We start from the raw sequence: 19,874 nt of genomic DNA, 5'->3' as shown, positions 1-19,874 counted from the left end.
GTGATTTTGCAATGCTATCCAACATGGAGGTTCGGTCCAGAGTTTTTATATTTCGAAAACGAATATAGGGTTATTGGAGTCTTTTCAGAATGATGATTGGTGTTTTGACAAAGGGCAGACACCCAATGGTTTTGTAATGGAACTTCTCATGTAGCTATACGTTATTTGAATAAATAATCACATTTAGAACAGTGAATTGGTAAAATGCGAAAATGGCATTTTTTTCGTTGTACACTATTTTCAGATGTCGTTAGTGATACATATGCTTTGGCTAAAATAGTTGTTAATGGCATCATATTATAGATACTTTCCCACAGAATCTAAAACTGTGACGTGTATTTGTGTGTATGATGTATTTTAAGTTTTAGAAACGTATTATGGACCTTATCTCATCTTGGTCTACACTACAGTGAAAAGTCACATAGCCATCGTCATTTCAAATAACACCATGAACAGTTTAACCAGGAGAATTAGACCGATGCAAATGTCAAAATATATAATTTGGTACAGTGGTATTCTACGTACCTACTTTTCATAGGTCCTTTATTGAGTGGCGACACTTAGGATACCGAAAAACAGAGGTTACCAACGTGAATCGGAGTCGCCATTTTTGTTTACATATTGACCTGTAAATGTCACGTGATTTTCATACGCGTTTTGATTGGCTGCGTTCATACAACTTGTCGCATGAAAATATAGCATGTCCTATTTCGTACAACTCGCGTCCAACAAGTTGCATACGTCAAAAGTTGGACCGACTTGTCCGTTCACACGATGCAATGTGTTGCATGCAACAAATTGTATACAACTAGTTGTACCGTGTGAATGCCCCTTTAGACGACTGAGCCACCTGTGCCCCTCTAGTGACCGGAAGTGACATCATCACCTGAAGGGAGATCATAACCGGAAGTGACGTCAGCACCAAAAATAGCCGTACAAGGTCCATCTAATCAGGAAATGACGTCTTTGGTAGAAATAGACCTTGAGAGACGTCATCATCCAATAAAAGGGAATTGACAAACCGGAAGTGACGTGACAACCATTACAGCACCGTTATTAGTGTCACAAATCCAAATTTAACAAGAAATGACATCATTGGGTAGAAATAGACCAGAAATGACTTCATTATTACTAACAAGATCAGCAAATATAACAGTAATTCTAGTGAGAGTATCACATATTTGACTGATTCTTGAGACATTTTGATTTTCAAGTCCTCGGGGAATTTCAGAGGAAATTATCTTGAGAGTATTAGAATCAGAGAATAATGGTTTCCAGAAGAGATTACTGTCAATTACAAAGGGAGTTACTGGAGGCAGATCCCACTGGGTCCCTCTGGTGTTCACAAGAATTATCGAACAATAATTATCATTATTAGCTCACCGGGTCTGATGGACCAAGGTGAGCTCATGCCATACCGTTGCGTCTGTCGTCCGTCCGTTGTCCATACGTCAACAATTTATTTATACGACTTCTTCTTCTGAACCACTGATTGGAAATAAACAAAATTTGACTTGAAGCATCCCTAGGTGGTGGGGATTCAACATTGTACAAATGGTGGGGCTGACCCCCGAAGCGGCTAAGGGGCAGGGCCAAATAGGGGTAATTGGATATATCGCTTTAGGTGACTTCTTCTCTGAAACTAAGAGATACTGTAAATCTTGAAATTAACGCGAGCGTGAATTAAATGCGAAAAATGCGAGTGGTCTTTGGTCGCATTATTAAACATCACATTTATATCAACAATAAGACATTTTGGATAGCAGAAATACCACTTTAGACATACGCTGAAAACAAACAACTATGTATTCCACATCACTGTTTATTGAGCAGCACTTGTAACAAGTATATAAACAATGTCATCCAAACACTAATTACATCCTGTGAATTGTCACTGCTTGGGTCAAGACAAGAGTTCTACTCACTTATGTCATCACTGATCACACCTGTAAGTTCAGACAAACGCCACCCACACAACACAGTGTCTTTGTTCTTAGCGACTGCGTCAAAGGCCAACATGAGCCAGCGTGCATATATTGTTTTAGTGGTTCTCAGCGCTAATAAGCAGTGCTATTTGGTGTGTGATTGGATTAATGTAAGGTTGGATTCTCCTGTAAACCTGACCTAGGACATTTTCTTAAGATATAAATCCACTGATGCTTGAGAGGAGGGGGGTGTCACATTCATATTAAGTCGCATTTTTGGCTAGGCACCAATGGGCGCATTCTTTTGGAGACGCATTAATTTCATGATTTACAGTGATCAACCATATTTGGTTGGAAGCATTCTCAGGTGTTGAGAATTCAAAATTGTACAAATGGAAGGGCTGATCATCCCCAAAGGGGCTGAGGGGCGGGGCGGAATGGGAGTAATTTGGCGTTGTTGCTTAACCTTTAGCCTGCTGAATTATTTTCACACTTCTTACCCCTGCCTGCTGGATTAATTTGAGCATATGGCGCTCTAAAGAGGGTGGGTGATTTCAAACAGTCGGCGCCTCATTAAACAAGGGCCAATTGAAGAAATATTTTGCACATTTATTCCTGATAGAAAACTACACAATACTATATAAAAATATCCCGATGTTTTCAATCATTCCAAGGTTAAGACCAAAGCGAACACAAAATTTGTAAATTTTCTTGAACTAACCTGAATTGCGTTATTGAAGGTGGTTTGCATTTCATGCTAGGAACCTTTTAATATCGTAACATTTGTGCAAATTGATTTCAATAATCATATCTCTGATATGTTAATTTTAATTAAGTAAAAATTCAGGGTTTTTTATCGGCATATAACAGCGCAATGGTAAATTATGAACCATTTCAGTAAATTTATTATCTAAACGTTAAACAGAAAAATAACTTAATTTTCGAGGTCATCATGTCGGTTGCAGAAATACGAATATTCGGGTTAATCTGACGTGTCATGTTATAAAATTTGCAGGAAACAATTAATGACTTATAAATATTCACTAATCCTAATTTCAACCGTTTTGGTTGAATATTTACGATATACAAAAATAAACAACCAGTGTCATAATGCTAGCAGACGTCCTAAAATCAAACATGGAGCGCTTCGCCCGACCTCCGCATAACTTATTGCTATTTTAATATCAACAAAGTTTACATTGCCTTTATAAATATAACTTGGCGAAAGTTGATGATCTTCTCCATCGAAGAATGTTTTATTCGTCATATTCCGATTAATATGACAAGAGAAATACGAAAATAAAGATCCTGAATTCTGACAGCACTATTTCAATAAGTGCAAAAGGTCACCGGATGTGATGTCACAGACAGGGGTAATCTGCTGATAAGCTTTCGAAACAAAACAATTACAGTAAATTTTGAAATAGTTCCCCTATCACATACAGCAAAAATATAAGTCGATACACAGTATCAGTAATCACCACTAACATGAAATAAAAATGTGACTTTGATGATATAATTGGCGTATTAGTTAATCCGTTTGACCTTGCATGCTCCCGTGACCCGGAAACGGTAGACGATAAATCAACATGCCACATGCAAGTTTCTCGGTAACTTCTGTTGATATTTAAGAATCACCATTCAATGTTATGGTGAATATAAATGGGACATGATTCATATTTCTGCGATGTACACGCTGATAAGTTTCACTACAACAAGTGTATCCCACGTAATACGTCTATGGATATAGTCGATCAGCAAGATCACCCTCTAAAACAGGTGTGCGAAAATTGGCTTGACAAAACTTGTTTCAAAATAACATCCCCGCGTTGCTGAATATGATAGGGTATATATAAGCAATAAAATGCTACGTACATATTTTCGGTGTTAGTTCCACATTACATTTAGGATAGTTTTCCTTTCGGGAATACATTCATAGATTCTAGCATGATTTTAGAAGTTTCACGAAGGATTTCTAAATTTATTCCAAAAATATGAAGACCACCATGATTGCGTATTGATGATCGATTTGTAATTGTTTAATTATTTACAGCTGTTTACAGGTTTTAAAAATTTTAAGTTATATTTAGTAGTTATTTTTTTCCCACAATGATTGTGTGTGTGGACAGTAAATATTGGTCTTTGCATCAGCACAGTGTAACTGATCAAACTTCAATTATTATCTTTAGTTTAAACATATTTTTTCAACAATTAGTATCTTGCACTCTGAAAATCAACTATGTGAATAAGTAACTCTCTGATGTCATCATTTTAATTTTAGTATTCCATGAATAATGAATAAATCAGATCCTTAACATATACATACTTGCATAACATAACAGTTGTGGATGGACAACTCGAAGTAGCTCTATGCGATGTAATGTATTACCCACGGTGGACCAATATAAATACTGCGAGAGGTAATAATAATGAGACAGAAATAAATGGTAAAAAATACATTATACCTGATGGGTATTACAGCGTATGCTCACTCAATGATGAATTTTTTAAGCCTAATGGAGTTAGTCTAACACAAAATGAGTCGAATGGGTTACTGATTTTAAACGCTGGAAAAAAGGATGTAAAGCTTTACGAGAACTTAGCATACACACCTGGATGGAGAGGAGAAATAACAGTACTCAAGACATCAGATCAGGGACTCGATTTACCTGATTTAGTTCCCTATAAAGAGTTGTGCATCCATCTTGATCAGATCAGTACGACGGATAATATTCAACAAGAAAGTCCTTCAACTCTACTCAGATGTGTTCCAGTTAAAGATGAAAAATACAATAGTGGTAGAACGGAATCTTTCTCAACATTACAATATAAAAAATTAAAGTGGGGTATTATTTCAGACCTCAAAATTTCTGTATTAGATGTAAAACACCAACCAGTGCATATAGGATACTTAAGTGTAACACACCATATTATAAATAATGGTTGATTCCATATTTAAGTTATGATATAGTATCATTGTATATTTGATATGTATGTTACACTCCTGGGAATAACAAATGGTCAGTCTATTCAACTGCTTCGTACTATCGATAACTCGGATGGTCAGCTCGAAGTCGCCCTATGCGATGTAACATATTACCCACAGTGGACCCATATAAATGCTGCAAAAGATAATAATAGGATATGATTATTAACTACAAGGGGTACTGGCAAATCCATTACTATACCTGATGGGTATTACAGCCTAAGCTCACTCAATGATGAAATTTTTAAGCCTAATGGAGCTAGTCTCACACAAACTGAGGCGACTGGGACAGTGAAATTAGACACTGGAAATCCAAATATATTTTTATTGGAACAATCAGCTACATGGGAATTTAGTCGCTTAATTGGCATACATATGGATGTTAAATTACCCGATTTAGTTCCCTATAAAGAGTTGTGTATCCATCTTGATCAAATCAGTACGACAAATAATATTCAACTAGAAAGTCCTTCAACTCTGCTCAGATGTGTTCCAGTGAAAAATGAAAATATAATAGCGGTGGAACGGAATCTTTCTCGTCATTACAATATAAAAAATTGAAGCGTGGTATTATTTCAGACCTCAAAATTTCTGTATTAGATGTAAAACACCAACCTGTACATATAGGATACTTAAGTGTAACACTCCATATTAAAAATAATGGTTGATGCATCAGGCCCTGGAACGCTCAGACAATGTAATACAATTGCGCTTTCCAATCTCGGAGACACGGAAGGATTGGATAAACCTGGTAACAATGGTAAGTTATACGCTTTACACTTACACGATAATGTATACAAGCGGAAAGAAGTTACATTCACGGGTAATCTAGAAGATTTAAGCGATGTCGACGTTAGTAGACTACTTAAAAACACTTCGTACAATATTATTCGCAACAACGATAATGAATGGACTATGGTCGACGCAAACATCGAGTGGCTACTGAATATCGTCATTACCCCACCTTATGCAATGATGGGTAAGGGCCATAATTTAACTAAGATAATAAATAGTGGCATCGTACTCGCGGCTTATATCCCATCAAAACGAAAAAGTGTGTTAGTTACCCCCCTGCCAGAAAACCCAGGTCATACGTTATATAGTCGTCAGGCCTTAAAAAATGTTACTTTAAATTTGGTTACTGAATTCGAAGATATTAAACAGAACTTGAGTGCAATACCTGATATTTCCACGCTTATTATTGAAGTCTTGTTCGGAGATGTACCGGAAGATGCCTTCAAAATATTACCAGGTCTATCGATTAAATGGCTCAACATGGCAGTATTATTCATATCGGAGCATCGATCGTTGCAACCCTCGAGGGGGTCCAAATTATTAAAAGTGGTAGTATTTCTCTTACTAAGATATTCTTGCTGTATAATATTCATTTGATAAGATTGATGTATAGTCTCAAAACATTTAAGCAAGACCAATTAAAGACTATTATATGATCGTAATATACACTATGAGTTTATATCCAGCGCTCGATGAAGCAATTGAAAAGATGGAAACTGTTGATGGATTTCGATTACATCAAATAAGCGACATAAAACATCGAATAGAGAAGGATAGGGAGTTGAGACTTGGATTGTATAAAAAGTATCGCAGAGCCGTGAATGCTCTGGACGGAGTTGACACCGCGCTTGTAGCAGCTGGCATGGGACTCGGTGTAGCGGGTGTTGTGTTTACTATCAACTATAATCGCCGCGCCTATCGTGCTCTGCATGGAAATAGCCGCTGGAGCCTCGGGACTGGCAGGAATATCGATAAAATTCATTTTCACGTAGGTTACAAAAGAAAGCATTAAAACACGATAGTATTCGGATACTCGCCGAAGCAAAGTTGAACAGCATTGAGGATCATATTTCGACAGCAATGGTCGATTGTAAGTTATCCGAGGATGAGTAACGTTTAGTGCTGTTTGATCTCACCAAATACAATGAAATGAAGCAGGAGATTCGATCAAAATCTCGTAAGACCAGTGGTATTAGCGAAGACGAGAAAAAAAAGTTCATAGAACAGGGGAGACAACAAGCGCGTCAATTATTCCGTGCCAAAACCAAAGAACTGGTTGGAGATTAAAAATAGATTGCTTACTATCGTTTGATCACATTTAGACAAATGCTTACATACATATATATAATAATGGAGATCGAAAAAGCTATTAAATGGAGAGAATTACCACAAGGTTTTTATTATATCAGTGATGTCAGACCAACCAAATACGGTTATCAATTGTTTCTTATCAATTTACAAGAAGAGTGTAGTTATATAGTCTGGTCTCCTAGTAAAATGAACGAAGAACTTAATAAAAATGTTAAATATCGCTTTATCGATAAAAATAATGAAGAATATTTTTATTACCATTTAGGCTCATCTAAAGCAATGATTGGCCCCAGGTATTGGTGAGCTAGAGCCAATTTAACTTAATCTCATGACTATTGTTGAATCTCGTAATCATTTTGGCATAAAAAATGCCACCTGTAGTAGTAGTATAGGTATATGAATCCGGCTCCAGTGGAGTTGTGGCAGAACCCCCATTACCTATACTACTACATTTAATCAATTTTCCTGAAGACATAAAGGGGCCTAAGTGGCTATCTCTTTTTTAGGCTTTATAGGACTTTATAGAACAAACAAAATTCTAATGTGAGTTATATTTCCATGGAAACAGTTTGGACTTAATCTCCAAAGAGGGGAGTAAGTGTCGTTTCCGGAGCACAACTTGAAAACTGTGAAAGACTTTTCATCCATACCTGGTATATGTAAACCAAGGTCTAAAGTGGTGCCTTTTGCTTTTAGGAATTTTTTAAAATTTGATGTTTCCATGGAAACAAGTGAGACTTAGCTGAAATTGAGGAAGGTGTCGTTTCTGGAGCAGAACTAAAAAACTGTTCAACATTTTTCATCCAAACTTGGTACATGTATTAATCAAAGGCTCAAGTGGTGCCTTTTGCTATTTAGGAGATGTTGGTTTTTTACTTTGACTCTGTTCAATAGGGGTGTGTTTGTCCGAATCATATCTCTAATAGGTATTCATTCATAACACTTTGCACACTGAGACCAGGCCCCCGGGTTCATAAAGTGGTCTTAGCTAAGATTTTGCTGAGCACAAATTTTGTCTTAAGTTTTTAAGAATTTGCTTGGCTAAGATTCGGTCAAAGACTGGATCTTGAAACAGTCTTAGCAAAATCTTAGCTGAGTCTAATAGGGGCACGCGCACGTTATACCATACTACGGTAATCATTGGATGCCGAGGTTTTTTTTCTAACGTACATATTCCTAAGATTGGAAAAGTGAAGGTTGTGCGAGAATTGCAAACACTCGGCACTGGATCTACCTCTGGCTATCATATTACGCAGAGATGTAGAATATTAAATTTCCTATCAGATGGTGTACATACATTGAACTGTAAATATTAAACCAGTTTGAAAAAAAAGACACGTTTTGTCCAAGAATTTATTCTGCGTTGATAAACAGGAAATTTCTCCGCTTTTTACCGTACATTGATAAAAAAACTGTGCGATGATTTTTTTTATAAAGCAGCCTTACCGAAACTGAGCGAACAAAATACTTCCTAATATTTGAATGACATAAATATATATATCAAATAGAGTTATATGCGTATGTATAACAACATAAATTCAATGCAAAAAATAGCCTGCCGTAAATGACAAAAACTGATTTTTCTCTGTGACGTCAAAAGGCGACATAGAGGTTACACACGTTCAAAGAAAAGGGGGCATAACTCCGCTGTGCTTAGCACTAGTTTATTGTTACTAAGGTCCCTTGGTGAGAATTAGCTGTTGGTAAGGACAATATAATATCATGGTGTTTTGTTCACACGGAACAAAACTATTCCAACACAAATATCGATATTGTAACTCTTTAGGCATAAAAAAACCTTAAGAAATGAAGAAATTGTACTTAAAGAAATAAGTAATAGCGAAATGGATGGCCCAATCTAACCCATAAATTAGTCCTTAGATTCCAATATTATTCAGATTGTGAAAGTGTAATTTGACTAATGTTGCACCATTATTAATGGAGCACTAGCAATATCATCAAATGTAATGAATTACTAAAAAAAGACACTACTCTATTTGACGTCATGGCTGCTTTTATTTAAGGATTCCATGATGCGCGAAGCACTTCATGGTAAATTTGCTCACGTGAGGCACTGTCTTCATCAGCTGATGAACGTCAACAAATACAACTTCAATCCTTATATTGACAGATTCATAAATCATAACAAAACAATCCATTAAACATCAGTATTGAAAGCAAACTATATCAATGGGGAGAGTCGGACGTCATCGGTCCCAAACATTCCATTTGGAGTGACATCCCTTGGTTTTACAAACAGCAGGAAATGGTGGCTACCGCAAGGTCATTTGCTTGAAATACAAGTTGCACCGAGTAAAGTAGTGTTGGAAAATGTGTGGAAAAATGTACAAAAGATATGCAAGATCTACATCATGAAACAGTAAATAGCAGGATATACTGGTGGGGTGTACTTTCATTCAATGACCTTCACCTCAAAGAAATTACCAAATATGTGAAATGTATGACATCACTACCCATGACTGAAAGTTTACAAAATGGCCTGTTGACAGTCAACAGTGTGCAGGATTTTACAAGGGACTCTCGTTGATTTAGGGTTTGTATATACAAAAATGTGACTTGTAATTAATCAGAAACATTCTGACAATCTGTGTACTGTTATTTGTTGTTACATTTTTCATTGAAACCAACGGAAATAGTCAGAAATTCTGATAAATATCGTTGTCGGTGTGTGTGATTTTGCGTCAGTCAAGGCGTCACACAGGACGGACACTGTGACAATTTCTATTGTAAATATCAAATCATTGCAATGTATCTATTTTTAATTCCCTCATTCTTCCTACAATTCTCTTCCCATGAATATTCTGAAAATGCTGAGCCAATGTATTCAACGAAAAGACGAATGGCTTTGTTTACATTTCCAACAAGTGTAGATTTTTCAGCGTTCGTTTTCACACCTCATTTATTTTGCTTAATTCAGCTAGACAATTTGTATTGGTGACAAAGACCATTTGTCATTTGATTCTAAAACGTATGAGGAATTCAAAGATGTAGGTATCACAGCTGATTTTGAAATACATGTGATGTTATTGGCGTCTCATTACCGGTTTACGTAGAACTTGATCTTGTAAACAGTATCCAATATGGCTGACCCAAAACAACTGAGCAACTAAAAGGTGAAAAGCCCCAGTGGCAACAAACTGACGGAATATCAAAACTTTGATAATAGGTGGGAGACTGTGGGAACGCTATGTGGTGTGTGCCAGTTTATCACCGATTAAACCAATGATGAAACAAATGGTAGAACGACAAAATCTAGATCTTTCAAAGAGCTCTTCGTCGTTGATGAAGCAGTCTCGAAATGTCTGCTGAATTGGTATCGTTTCCATTTTAGCCCCTAGGCAACGCATGAGACGAACAACCTCCGCCAACTTTCTTGCAACAAATTTTGTCTTAAGTCTACTCAGGGGCAGTCTTAGGACTTAAGGTCAAATTTTGTCTTAGACTTAAGATATTCTCATAGATTGAGCTTCGTGATCCCCGATTTAAGACAAAATTTGGTCTTAAGTCTTAATCTTTAGAGTTAAGACAAAATATGGTCTTAAGTTAGTTTCATGATCCCCGGGCCAGGTTGCCAAATGGTGCCTTTTGCTATTAAAACGTGTTTAGAATTTACAATTCTTTTATTTCCATGGTAACAAGTTTGAGTTTGACTCTGTTCATAGTGGTGTGTTTGTCCCGACACACTAATAGGTCTAAAACTAATAGGTAAGTGTTCGTCCGGACCTTATCTCTAATACTAATAGGCACTCTTGCTTCAAACTGTGCACACACAAAGACCAGGGCCTAGATTTTCGAAACGATCTTAGCTAAGATAAATCTTAACAACTTACGTTCAAAGATAAGATATCTTAAGGTTAAGATAAGATAGATTTTCGAAACTATCGTAAACCTGTCGCAGATCGTTCAGAGTTACGATACCTATCGTAACTCTGACAAGGAACTCATTTGTGTTAGAGATTGAAAAAGCGGGGTGTTTCCCAATGACGTCACGGGGATTTCCCAGCTGCTGACAATAACAACAACATAGATAAGTGACACAGAATTCATGATCGCATTGTCAGATCACATTGTTTTACATGCACATATTTTAGTGAAATTCTGTACAATCCTACATATGTCCTACATGTAGACGTTTTGTTCTTATGATAAAAGATGCCATGACTACCGGAACACAAATAACATTCGTGTGCCATGCAATAGCATTTTTCAAAACCAATAAATGTTGTAATCAATAAGTGTAGTGTTACCGCACTTTAGCTACTAGAATTGAAATAACGTGCCAAAAGATACTTCACTATTTTCCATTCAAATGGTCCTCTCGTGAGCGCGCAGAACTTTATGATATAAACACATCGCGTACAAAGTCAAGGACGAAAGTAATGGACATTATTCTAAATGACAATGACGATACCTTTGACTGAACAGCATATGCGTTCAGCATTTAACATGCGTGTTCAAGTCTGATGTAAGGTGATGTATAAGGTATATTTTTGTGTTTATGTCAAAAGTCAAGTTTATTTTAGTGTGAACACCAACATTAAACGTGGAAACACTCAAAACAAAAATTGTTCAGGAAGCAGCGCACCCACAAGCAAGTTTTTACGACAATCTAAGCTTGTTAAGTTTGTTTTGTTATTTATGTATCCAATATATTTCACGAATTAACCAAGGACTTAAATACAATATCAAGCTATTAGTATTTAGATGATGAAATTATTTCTTTTATCTATCTAGATCAATAATTCTTTTCAAAATTTAACAGTGACGCTAATTTTCGTTTCGCAAAGAGAGATAATTTAGGAATTGTCAAGTTATATTGTCTCATGGAACACGCCACAAGTTAACGTGAACACACATATAATGTCATTTTCTATCCTTTTAAATTACGTAGAGCTAGTAAACTTGTTTGTCTGATTTAAATCTGGCTGAGGAGCGAAATACTTTTTAATGTGTCAAATCTATTCCAGAACGTAGTTCAACGATGTTTGGCTTGTCTGACAGAATTGCTGAGAATAATTTACTAGTATTTATCCGTTGACCCTATACGTTTACGATGGTATTGTCTGAATGGTCTCAAGTATATCTATATCTTATTTTAAACATAAAACGGGATAATGTAGACTTAAATATTAAAAAGACCAAACTATTTTAAAAGCGGTTTATTGAATGCAAAGATTATTGTGTTGAAAATGTCTATTTTATATTGATCAGTCAATTTCATTCAAAAAACACTTTTTCTACGAACATATTTTGGAAAGTGAATTTTGGACAATGTGCAAACTATGCTACATTTTGACGAGAACCCGAACGAGCATGGGAACATATTTTTATTTGATTTGTCGATACGAAAATCTGTGCTTAACTTTTGCTGTCATAATTTCAGTAAATTGTTATATTTAATGGAATACATCTATATGCCATTAATCACCTGTTTTTAAAGAATGCAAATGTTCAACGGACAGTTTTTAATCACTTTTTATCAAATATTGTCTTTCAATAGGATATAGATAACATAGGTATTGAATTTAAAACGAAACAAATTACATATTTGATGAATATTTGATCACATGTATTTCCTTGTTAAGTCAATAGTTACTACACTGTATAGTTAAAATTCAATTATTAAAACCATCCGTCCCACACGATTTTAGATGTAAAAACTTATGCGAAACCTGTATGTTTTCTTTTACATGTAGATTGATATAATTTTATAAAATGCGAAAATAAAGACTAAAGCATTGACACAAATGCGATCCAGAAAATATAACAGCGGAACTCTGCGCTTTATGAAAACTGTAACATTGAGCAAGGTGTCCCGGGGGGAATACAAAGGGAAACCACTCTCAACTAGTGTTTGAACTAAGACTAGCTCCCCCTGAGTTATCAATAAGGTCACGGTCATTACTGTAGCCTGCCGACACCTTCCGTTTTTATCCTTCCCAAATTATCATAAAGGTATGTTGTTTCACACTCCTTCAGCATGGACTCAGATAGAAATATGTTGTAGGCTATCGACTCCACAGTTATGTGGATCGCTGTCGCGATTAAGAACATTTTTGACGTGATATACTTGATGCGTTCTTCATGTTTTCGAAGTGTCAATTTGAATCACACAGTTTTACAAAATGAAATGTCAATGTTTGGACATAAAGCAGACTAATTGTTTGTCAAAATATTTATGGCAAAATATGCCGCCATCTTGGATGAAGATAAAATAACCTTACGCCAGGTATGTGGCTATCTTAGATTTAGCACGAACTTAAGATATCTTAGGGCTACGATAGTTTCGAAAATATGCTACGATAGCCTACGATTTCCTTACGATAAATTTACGATAATTTTAGGGCTACGATCGTTTCGAAAATCTAGGCCCAGGTTGTCAACTGGTGCCCTTTGCAACTTAGGGATTTTTGGAAAAAAAAATTCTTTCTGTTTCCATGGCAACAAATTTGACTTTGACACTGTTCATAGTGGTGCGTACCTGACATAGAAATACAATGTTCTCAGAATCCCAATTCCATGGTATTATTTTAATAGCTCAATATCTACTCCTGTAGATGGACAGACAAATTAGATAGTAATTCTTTCATCAAGTTGGACTTAAAGTAACAGTCAGATGATTTGTTCTTTTGAGCTTGTGGGGGGATTTGTCATCTTCTGATGACTCTTGTTATTTTTCTCAATACCCTTGGGAATAATTTTGTTTCCGGAGCACAACTTGAAAACTGTGAAAGACTTTCATCCAAACCTGGTACAAGTACATCTTCCCGAGGCAAGAGAGTTAACTGACTTTAAAAGTCCAGTTTCCACCCTTGCCATTCCTGGGCTCGATCGTAGCGCCACCAGTGGCTATTACGAGTTATGTCCCTTCTATGCCTCTCCTATGGACCAATCAGATTCCAACTCTCATATCACTTGCATTTGCTTCAAACAAAACGGCCGTGCACAATCAAGACCATCTGAACGATAATCAAGATCTATATATTGTGATAAAACGAGTCTTACATCGCTAAGTGCATCAAATCAAGTGAGCACCTTGATTAAAAACATGAAAAGATTTAGAAAATATCTGTTGACAACGAGTTAGCGGTGCACATGCTTTGCAAATCCTCCAATCGACCGAAATCTGCATGACAGTTTACGAACCGGATTTCGATTTCGGAGCGCGATTTTGATTCGACTATGCATAGACTCGCTAGTCCAGCCAAAATGTAACTCCATAATACCAGCCTAGTTCGGCAAGGGTGGAAACTGGACTTTTATAGTCAGTTAACTCACTTGCCTCGGGAAGATGGTACAAGTATTAACCATTGGCTGAAGTGGTGCCTGTTGCTATTTAGGAATTTTATATAATTCGATTTTTCCCTGTTTCCATGGAAACAAGTGAGACTTAGCTGAAACAGAGGTAGGTGTCGTTTCTGTAGCAAAACTGAAATACTATTCAACATGTATTAATCAGGGGCTGAAGTGGTGCCTTTTGTTATTTAGGATAACATTTTTTACATTACTATTTCTGTTTCCATAGCAACCAGATTGACTTTGACTCTGTTTATAGTGTTGTGTACCTGACATAGAAAAACAACAAAGTTCTCTGAATCCCAATTCCATGGTATTGTTTTGATAGCTCAATGACTACTCTTGTAAATGGATAGACATATTTGATAGAAATTTTATATCAAGTTGGACTTAAAATAACAGTCAGATGATCTGCACAGGACTAAGTAGTACTGCATTTTACAGCATTATTGATCAAAGACGAACATAGATAGATATCAATGAGGTCAGCTTGTCATCCGATTTGGTAAATGGGTCACGTTGTGGTGGGGAAGTATTGGGGCATTCAGGAAATAGTGGGTATTAGGCAGCCTCTGTTTTGGTAAAATAATGCAAACCTGTTTTTGGTTAACTGAACAGATTGATTGAGATTCTCCTCATTCCTTCAGGTTGACAATCTAGATCTGAAACTGAAGTATGAGAAGGCCGTGTCCCAGCGTGAGACAAAGGAGATGGAAGCAAGGCGTTTGCAGGAGTTATATGAAAGTGAAATGAAGTGGAGGATGAGACTGTCAGACCAGTTACAGCAGACTGGAAACTACAAGCCCGAGTCTAAACTTGTGTAAGTATCCCATTGCTTGATTAATGTGTCTACATATATTGGTATAATTACTTCTCAAATTCAACTTTGTTCTTCAAACCCAAAGTACATGTGTATGTTTTTTTTTGTATTCATAAAAATGTGAATGCATTATCAGTTCAATATCACAAACACTCAAATTATTTAGTTATGAAGCATATGTACAACAGGTGATATGATACAAGTGTGGGTTTGCTGTTAAAACGTGTAATAACACGGGCAAAATATATATATATCAATACAATCTGAAAACCAAAATCAGTGGTATAAATCAATATAGTGTGATAATCAGACCAAGCGAAAAGACTGTAAGTGGTATAACCATGAATTATCTCACTGAGAAATTTGTTTGTTTGTCTACTGCTTCTTTCTATAAATTCGGAGCGGTCGGGTAGCCTAGTGGTTAAAGCGTTCGCTCGTCACGCCGAAGACCCGGGTTCGATTCCCGACATGGGTATAATGTGTGAAGCCCATTTCTGGTGTCCCCCGCCATGATATTGCTGGAATATTGCTAAAAGTGGCGTAAATCCATACTCACTCACTCACTCACTTCTATAAATTCAGCCAACTGTTCTTCTATAAGGGTGTCTATCAAAGCTCTAAGAAAGTTATCCATGCTGTTATACGTGGCATTCAGATTAACATTGTTTCAGATAATTTTAGAATCGTTTAATACTTACTGGTAGGTGATTTAGAACATTGCAATGATATTTTGTTTTCATACTTTATGTATTATGTATAAAGTATATTTTATGAATAAGTACCATTAATGTTAGGTCAGGTTTTCTCACAGTTATTTTAGTTTTAAGTTTATACCTCATTACAAAATTGCTGTGCAGAGTTGCGTCCCTTGGGCACGCCAGAAACCTATGATTATGGGTTTGAATCCTGGTTCGCCCCAATTATGTTTCTAGGTTTGTCAGCACCATACTCTTGCTCGTGGGTTTCACCGAAGTGGTAAACGTCTGAGACCTGCATCACTTCGGGCTTTCCTCCCACATTCAGCTGACACGCTGTGAAATAACTGGAATACTGTTAAAAGCTGTGTTAAACCCAACTCACTCATTACAAAACTTATGTTCATATTTAATGCCCATGATAGTAAAGGCAAAAGCCCAAGGTTCGCTGTGAATTTTTATCTCGAATTTGAGATAAACTACACAATTTTATACGTATTTATATAAGTGTGGCGGTCGGGGCCGAAGAATAGGTTCAAGATAACAGGGTTTGAGATAACAAGGTTTAACCGTAGTTTTGTTTTATCCAGCAACATCATGTTTGATATATAATGTCATATCAGTCTACATAACATAGTTTCTTACCTTTTCACATTAAGAAATACATTCCAATAATTTCCTTATTCTTCTGTTGTATTGTTTCTTCTTTACATCATGAAGAGCCATGTGACATGGTAAAACAGTGGGCAAGCCTATATATATACTTGCCTAACAATCCATCAAACAATAACAAAATAGTTCTGAGTTCTTGGAAATAGATCTACTTCAACTCAAACCTAAGTTTTGTTATTGTATTTAAACGCTTATTCTACCATGAATTTGGAATTTACTTGATTCTGATTGGTCAATCAGAGGCTATTAAATCACAATGAACCCCCTCTGATTGAAACAGCTGGTTTGACGGCCGCATCACCACAGAAGCTAATATTCATAGAATAGTACTATTTTCAGTCATTGTCGATAGGCATATTTAAATAAATATATCTACAATTACAGGTTACAAAATGCACAGATGTGGTTACAACAATATTCAAAGGATGTGTGGCAATACATTTCGTGCAGGAAACCCGATAGAAATCTACAAAGGGAATGTATTTACGTTTTGGAGACAACAGAGAGCTTGGAATTTTAGCGTTTTTCTATATACGACTGTGACGTCATATCTTTTGCGTCATAATGAGCGATATGACATCATAATGGTGACGTGCAATGTAGAGAAAGCCTTACAAAGCTTGCTTTGTTATCCAACCCAGGCATATAATGCAGGGGAATATAGCTATTAACCAGTCTGTCTGTCCGTAATCATTTCCTTTTCCGGGGCAGAACTCGAAAACCATTCAATGTATTTGATCGTAACTTGGTAAATATATCAGTCACATACTGAAGTGGTGCCTTTTGCTATTTTGTAATTTTAAAATTTATATTTTTGCTATTTAGGAATGTTTCAAAATTTCATTTTTCTGTGTATCAATGGACACAAAAAAACTGTTCAACAGTGTTGAATCAAACTTGGAACATGTATTATTCAGGGGTGGAAGTGGTGCCTTTTGTGATTTAGGAATTTAGATATTTTTTTTCCTGTTTCCATGGCAAGAAGTTTGACTTTGACTACATCTTTAAAACTAATAGGTATTCTTCCTTGAAACTATGCACACATATGACCAGTTTGTCATCTGGTGCCTTTTGCTATTTAGGGATTGTTAGAATTTATATTTTTTCCATTTCCCTGGCAACAAGTTTGACTTTGACTGTTCACCTGACATAGAAATACAAAGTTCCGAATCCCAATTCCATGGTATTGTTTTGATAGCTCAATAACTACTCTTGTACACTGACAGACAGATCAGATAGAAATTCTTCATCAAGTGGACTTAACAGGCAGATAATTTGTTCTTTCAAATTTGTAGGGGCTGGGAGGATTTGTTATCTTGTTTTCTTTAGGGATGCCCACCTCATGTTAGTTTACCAAATTGCCTTGCTTATATGCTTTCAATGCCTGTCATATGTTCGAGTGAAGTATTACAGTGTAAACAAACTGCTTTAGTATATACAGCGCCATATTTTGTTCCGTGATTCCGTTTATCAATAACCCACTCAAAACACTTCACTCAACCCATGCCACTTCACTCAGTATATTTGCTAACACCAAAGAGTTCGCGTTTTATTTAGTCATGGTAGGATGGAGATAAACATACATACAGTGTTTTCAATGTAGAGCTAGGTTATCTGTACATTTAACTGCAATAAATTTGATATTTGAAACTTCACGCTGCGCGTTCGGTTCCAAATTCAATTGGAATGTTGTATGTTTATCTCCTAATTATAACCCTGGCATATGATGCGGGGGATATGGCCATCACCTGGTGTGTTTGTCAGTCCGTCCGTCCATCTGCATCTAGGACTGTTTCATCAGGAGGTAGTCCCTCCTACCTCCCCAATTTATCTGCATCTAGGACTATGAAGGTTATTGGCATTAAGCCTGAGGATAGGGTTTACCTCAAAACTAGTTTAGAAATTGTTGGCAGTGAAGAAGGACGTCTGTTGAGAATCTAAAACTAAAAGATTTGTGTAATGGTAGGCAAGGGAATTTGTAGCTATGATGTAACAGAGGTAGTTTCCTAAGAATCATACGCAATGATAACTATTGTTTGATATTTTTCCAAATGCATATGTAACCCTGTACACATCAATGAAATTCCCACACTGAGTAAGGGAATATTTGACATGTATGGGTTTTTTTATGATGATGTCATTTTTGTTCAAATCATTCAGATTTAGAGTGTTTGTTCTTATAAGTCCTTAGTGTTTGTGAAGAAACTGTAAAATGTCAATGATTACAACAACCTTTGTCAAGGGTTTGTATTTGTTGACATATTAATTGTTGACTTGACATTTTAACTGTTGACTCCACATTCAGGCGTTCAGCCTTAATGTACCATGTATTATTTGGCCCTCTGCATATCAAGTTATGCATTTATTATATTGTGAAGTGAGTGTGAAGGACTGAGTTTTCTGAAGTTGAGAAAAGTGATATTTTCATTGCAGTGAACATAACACTTTGGAACTATTGTCATACAAGAGTTACCTCCTATTAAATTGCCTCCCTTTGTCATAAGTGACTAGCCCGTACACAATCTGTTGACATTCTTTGTCCACATTGACAAGGCAAAATAATGACAGACGGTCTTTTATGGAGTCAATATCACTTCTTGCCATTTGTTATAATTTTCCATTCCAATTTCTCATTTTACTCGTCAATCGAGACTGTTTGTTTTGCAAAGCGCCATTTTTGTTACTTGACCAGCGTGTATTCTTTCGCTTCCAACAGCGGTCTCCTAGTTTTCAAGAATATTTTTTGTTAAAGTTGATTTTGCATGTTATCATATCTACATGTTTGATAAAAATCCCGACCCTAAATATTTTTTTACACTTTTATTTATATTTTTTATGATTTTGGAAACACAAAACTATTTTATAAGTCATAAATACAAGAAGTGGTGAACGGTCCCTGTGTGTTGGGTAGGGAGAATTTATGTTTCAAGCTTTTACATTTGATGTTTTACGATTTAATTAATTACACAAAAAGTATATGATGAATAGGATATTCCATGTGTCGAGTAAAATATCATGTTTCTCTCATCGAGTGACAGGGGGAAAGGAGATATTTTCATGAGTGGCGTCACAAGATGAGAGAAACATAATATTTCACTCGACACATGGAATATCCTCTATGTATCATTGTGTTATGTAATGAATATGAGATGTAGAGATGTCTGATATCTTTTTGTTTATCCTTCTTTGTCCTTGTGTGATCTTTCTGATTCCACAATAAGTAGGGTGCACTGATGTACCTCTGATTTCTGCTTATTGATCTATTGTTAAAAGTTTTTTTGTAAGTTAGTTTATAGACAGAAAGTTAGTTGTGTTCCGTAAATTTCGAAGGACTTGGTATGAGATAAGTAGAA

At 36.1% G+C, this 19,874-nt stretch overlaps 1 protein-coding gene across 3 annotated transcripts in view; it reads left to right on the top strand.

The window, feature by feature from the left end:
- LOC124114452 (ankyrin repeat domain-containing protein 26-like) overlaps positions 1-19,874 on the top strand; it is a 792,436-nt gene that overhangs the window by 770,624 nt on the left and 1,938 nt on the right. For all 3 annotated transcript variants that reach the window (XM_046475021.2, XM_046475020.2, XM_046475019.2), the window contains one exon: positions 14,982-15,154. In XM_046475021.2, coding sequence (XP_046330977.2) covers positions 14,982-15,154 — 173 coding nt within the window. The remainder of the gene's footprint in view (positions 1-14,981; positions 15,155-19,874) is intronic.

This window comes from Haliotis rufescens, unplaced genomic scaffold (genome assembly GCF_023055435.1).
Source record: "Haliotis rufescens isolate VD_foot unplaced genomic scaffold, xgHalRufe1.0.p SCAF_22, whole genome shotgun sequence".
NCBI classification, from domain to species: Eukaryota; Metazoa; Mollusca; class Gastropoda; order Lepetellida; family Haliotidae; genus Haliotis; species Haliotis rufescens.
The sequence above is the reverse complement of the archived record's forward strand: the minus strand, read 5'-3'. Positions and strand labels throughout refer to the sequence as shown.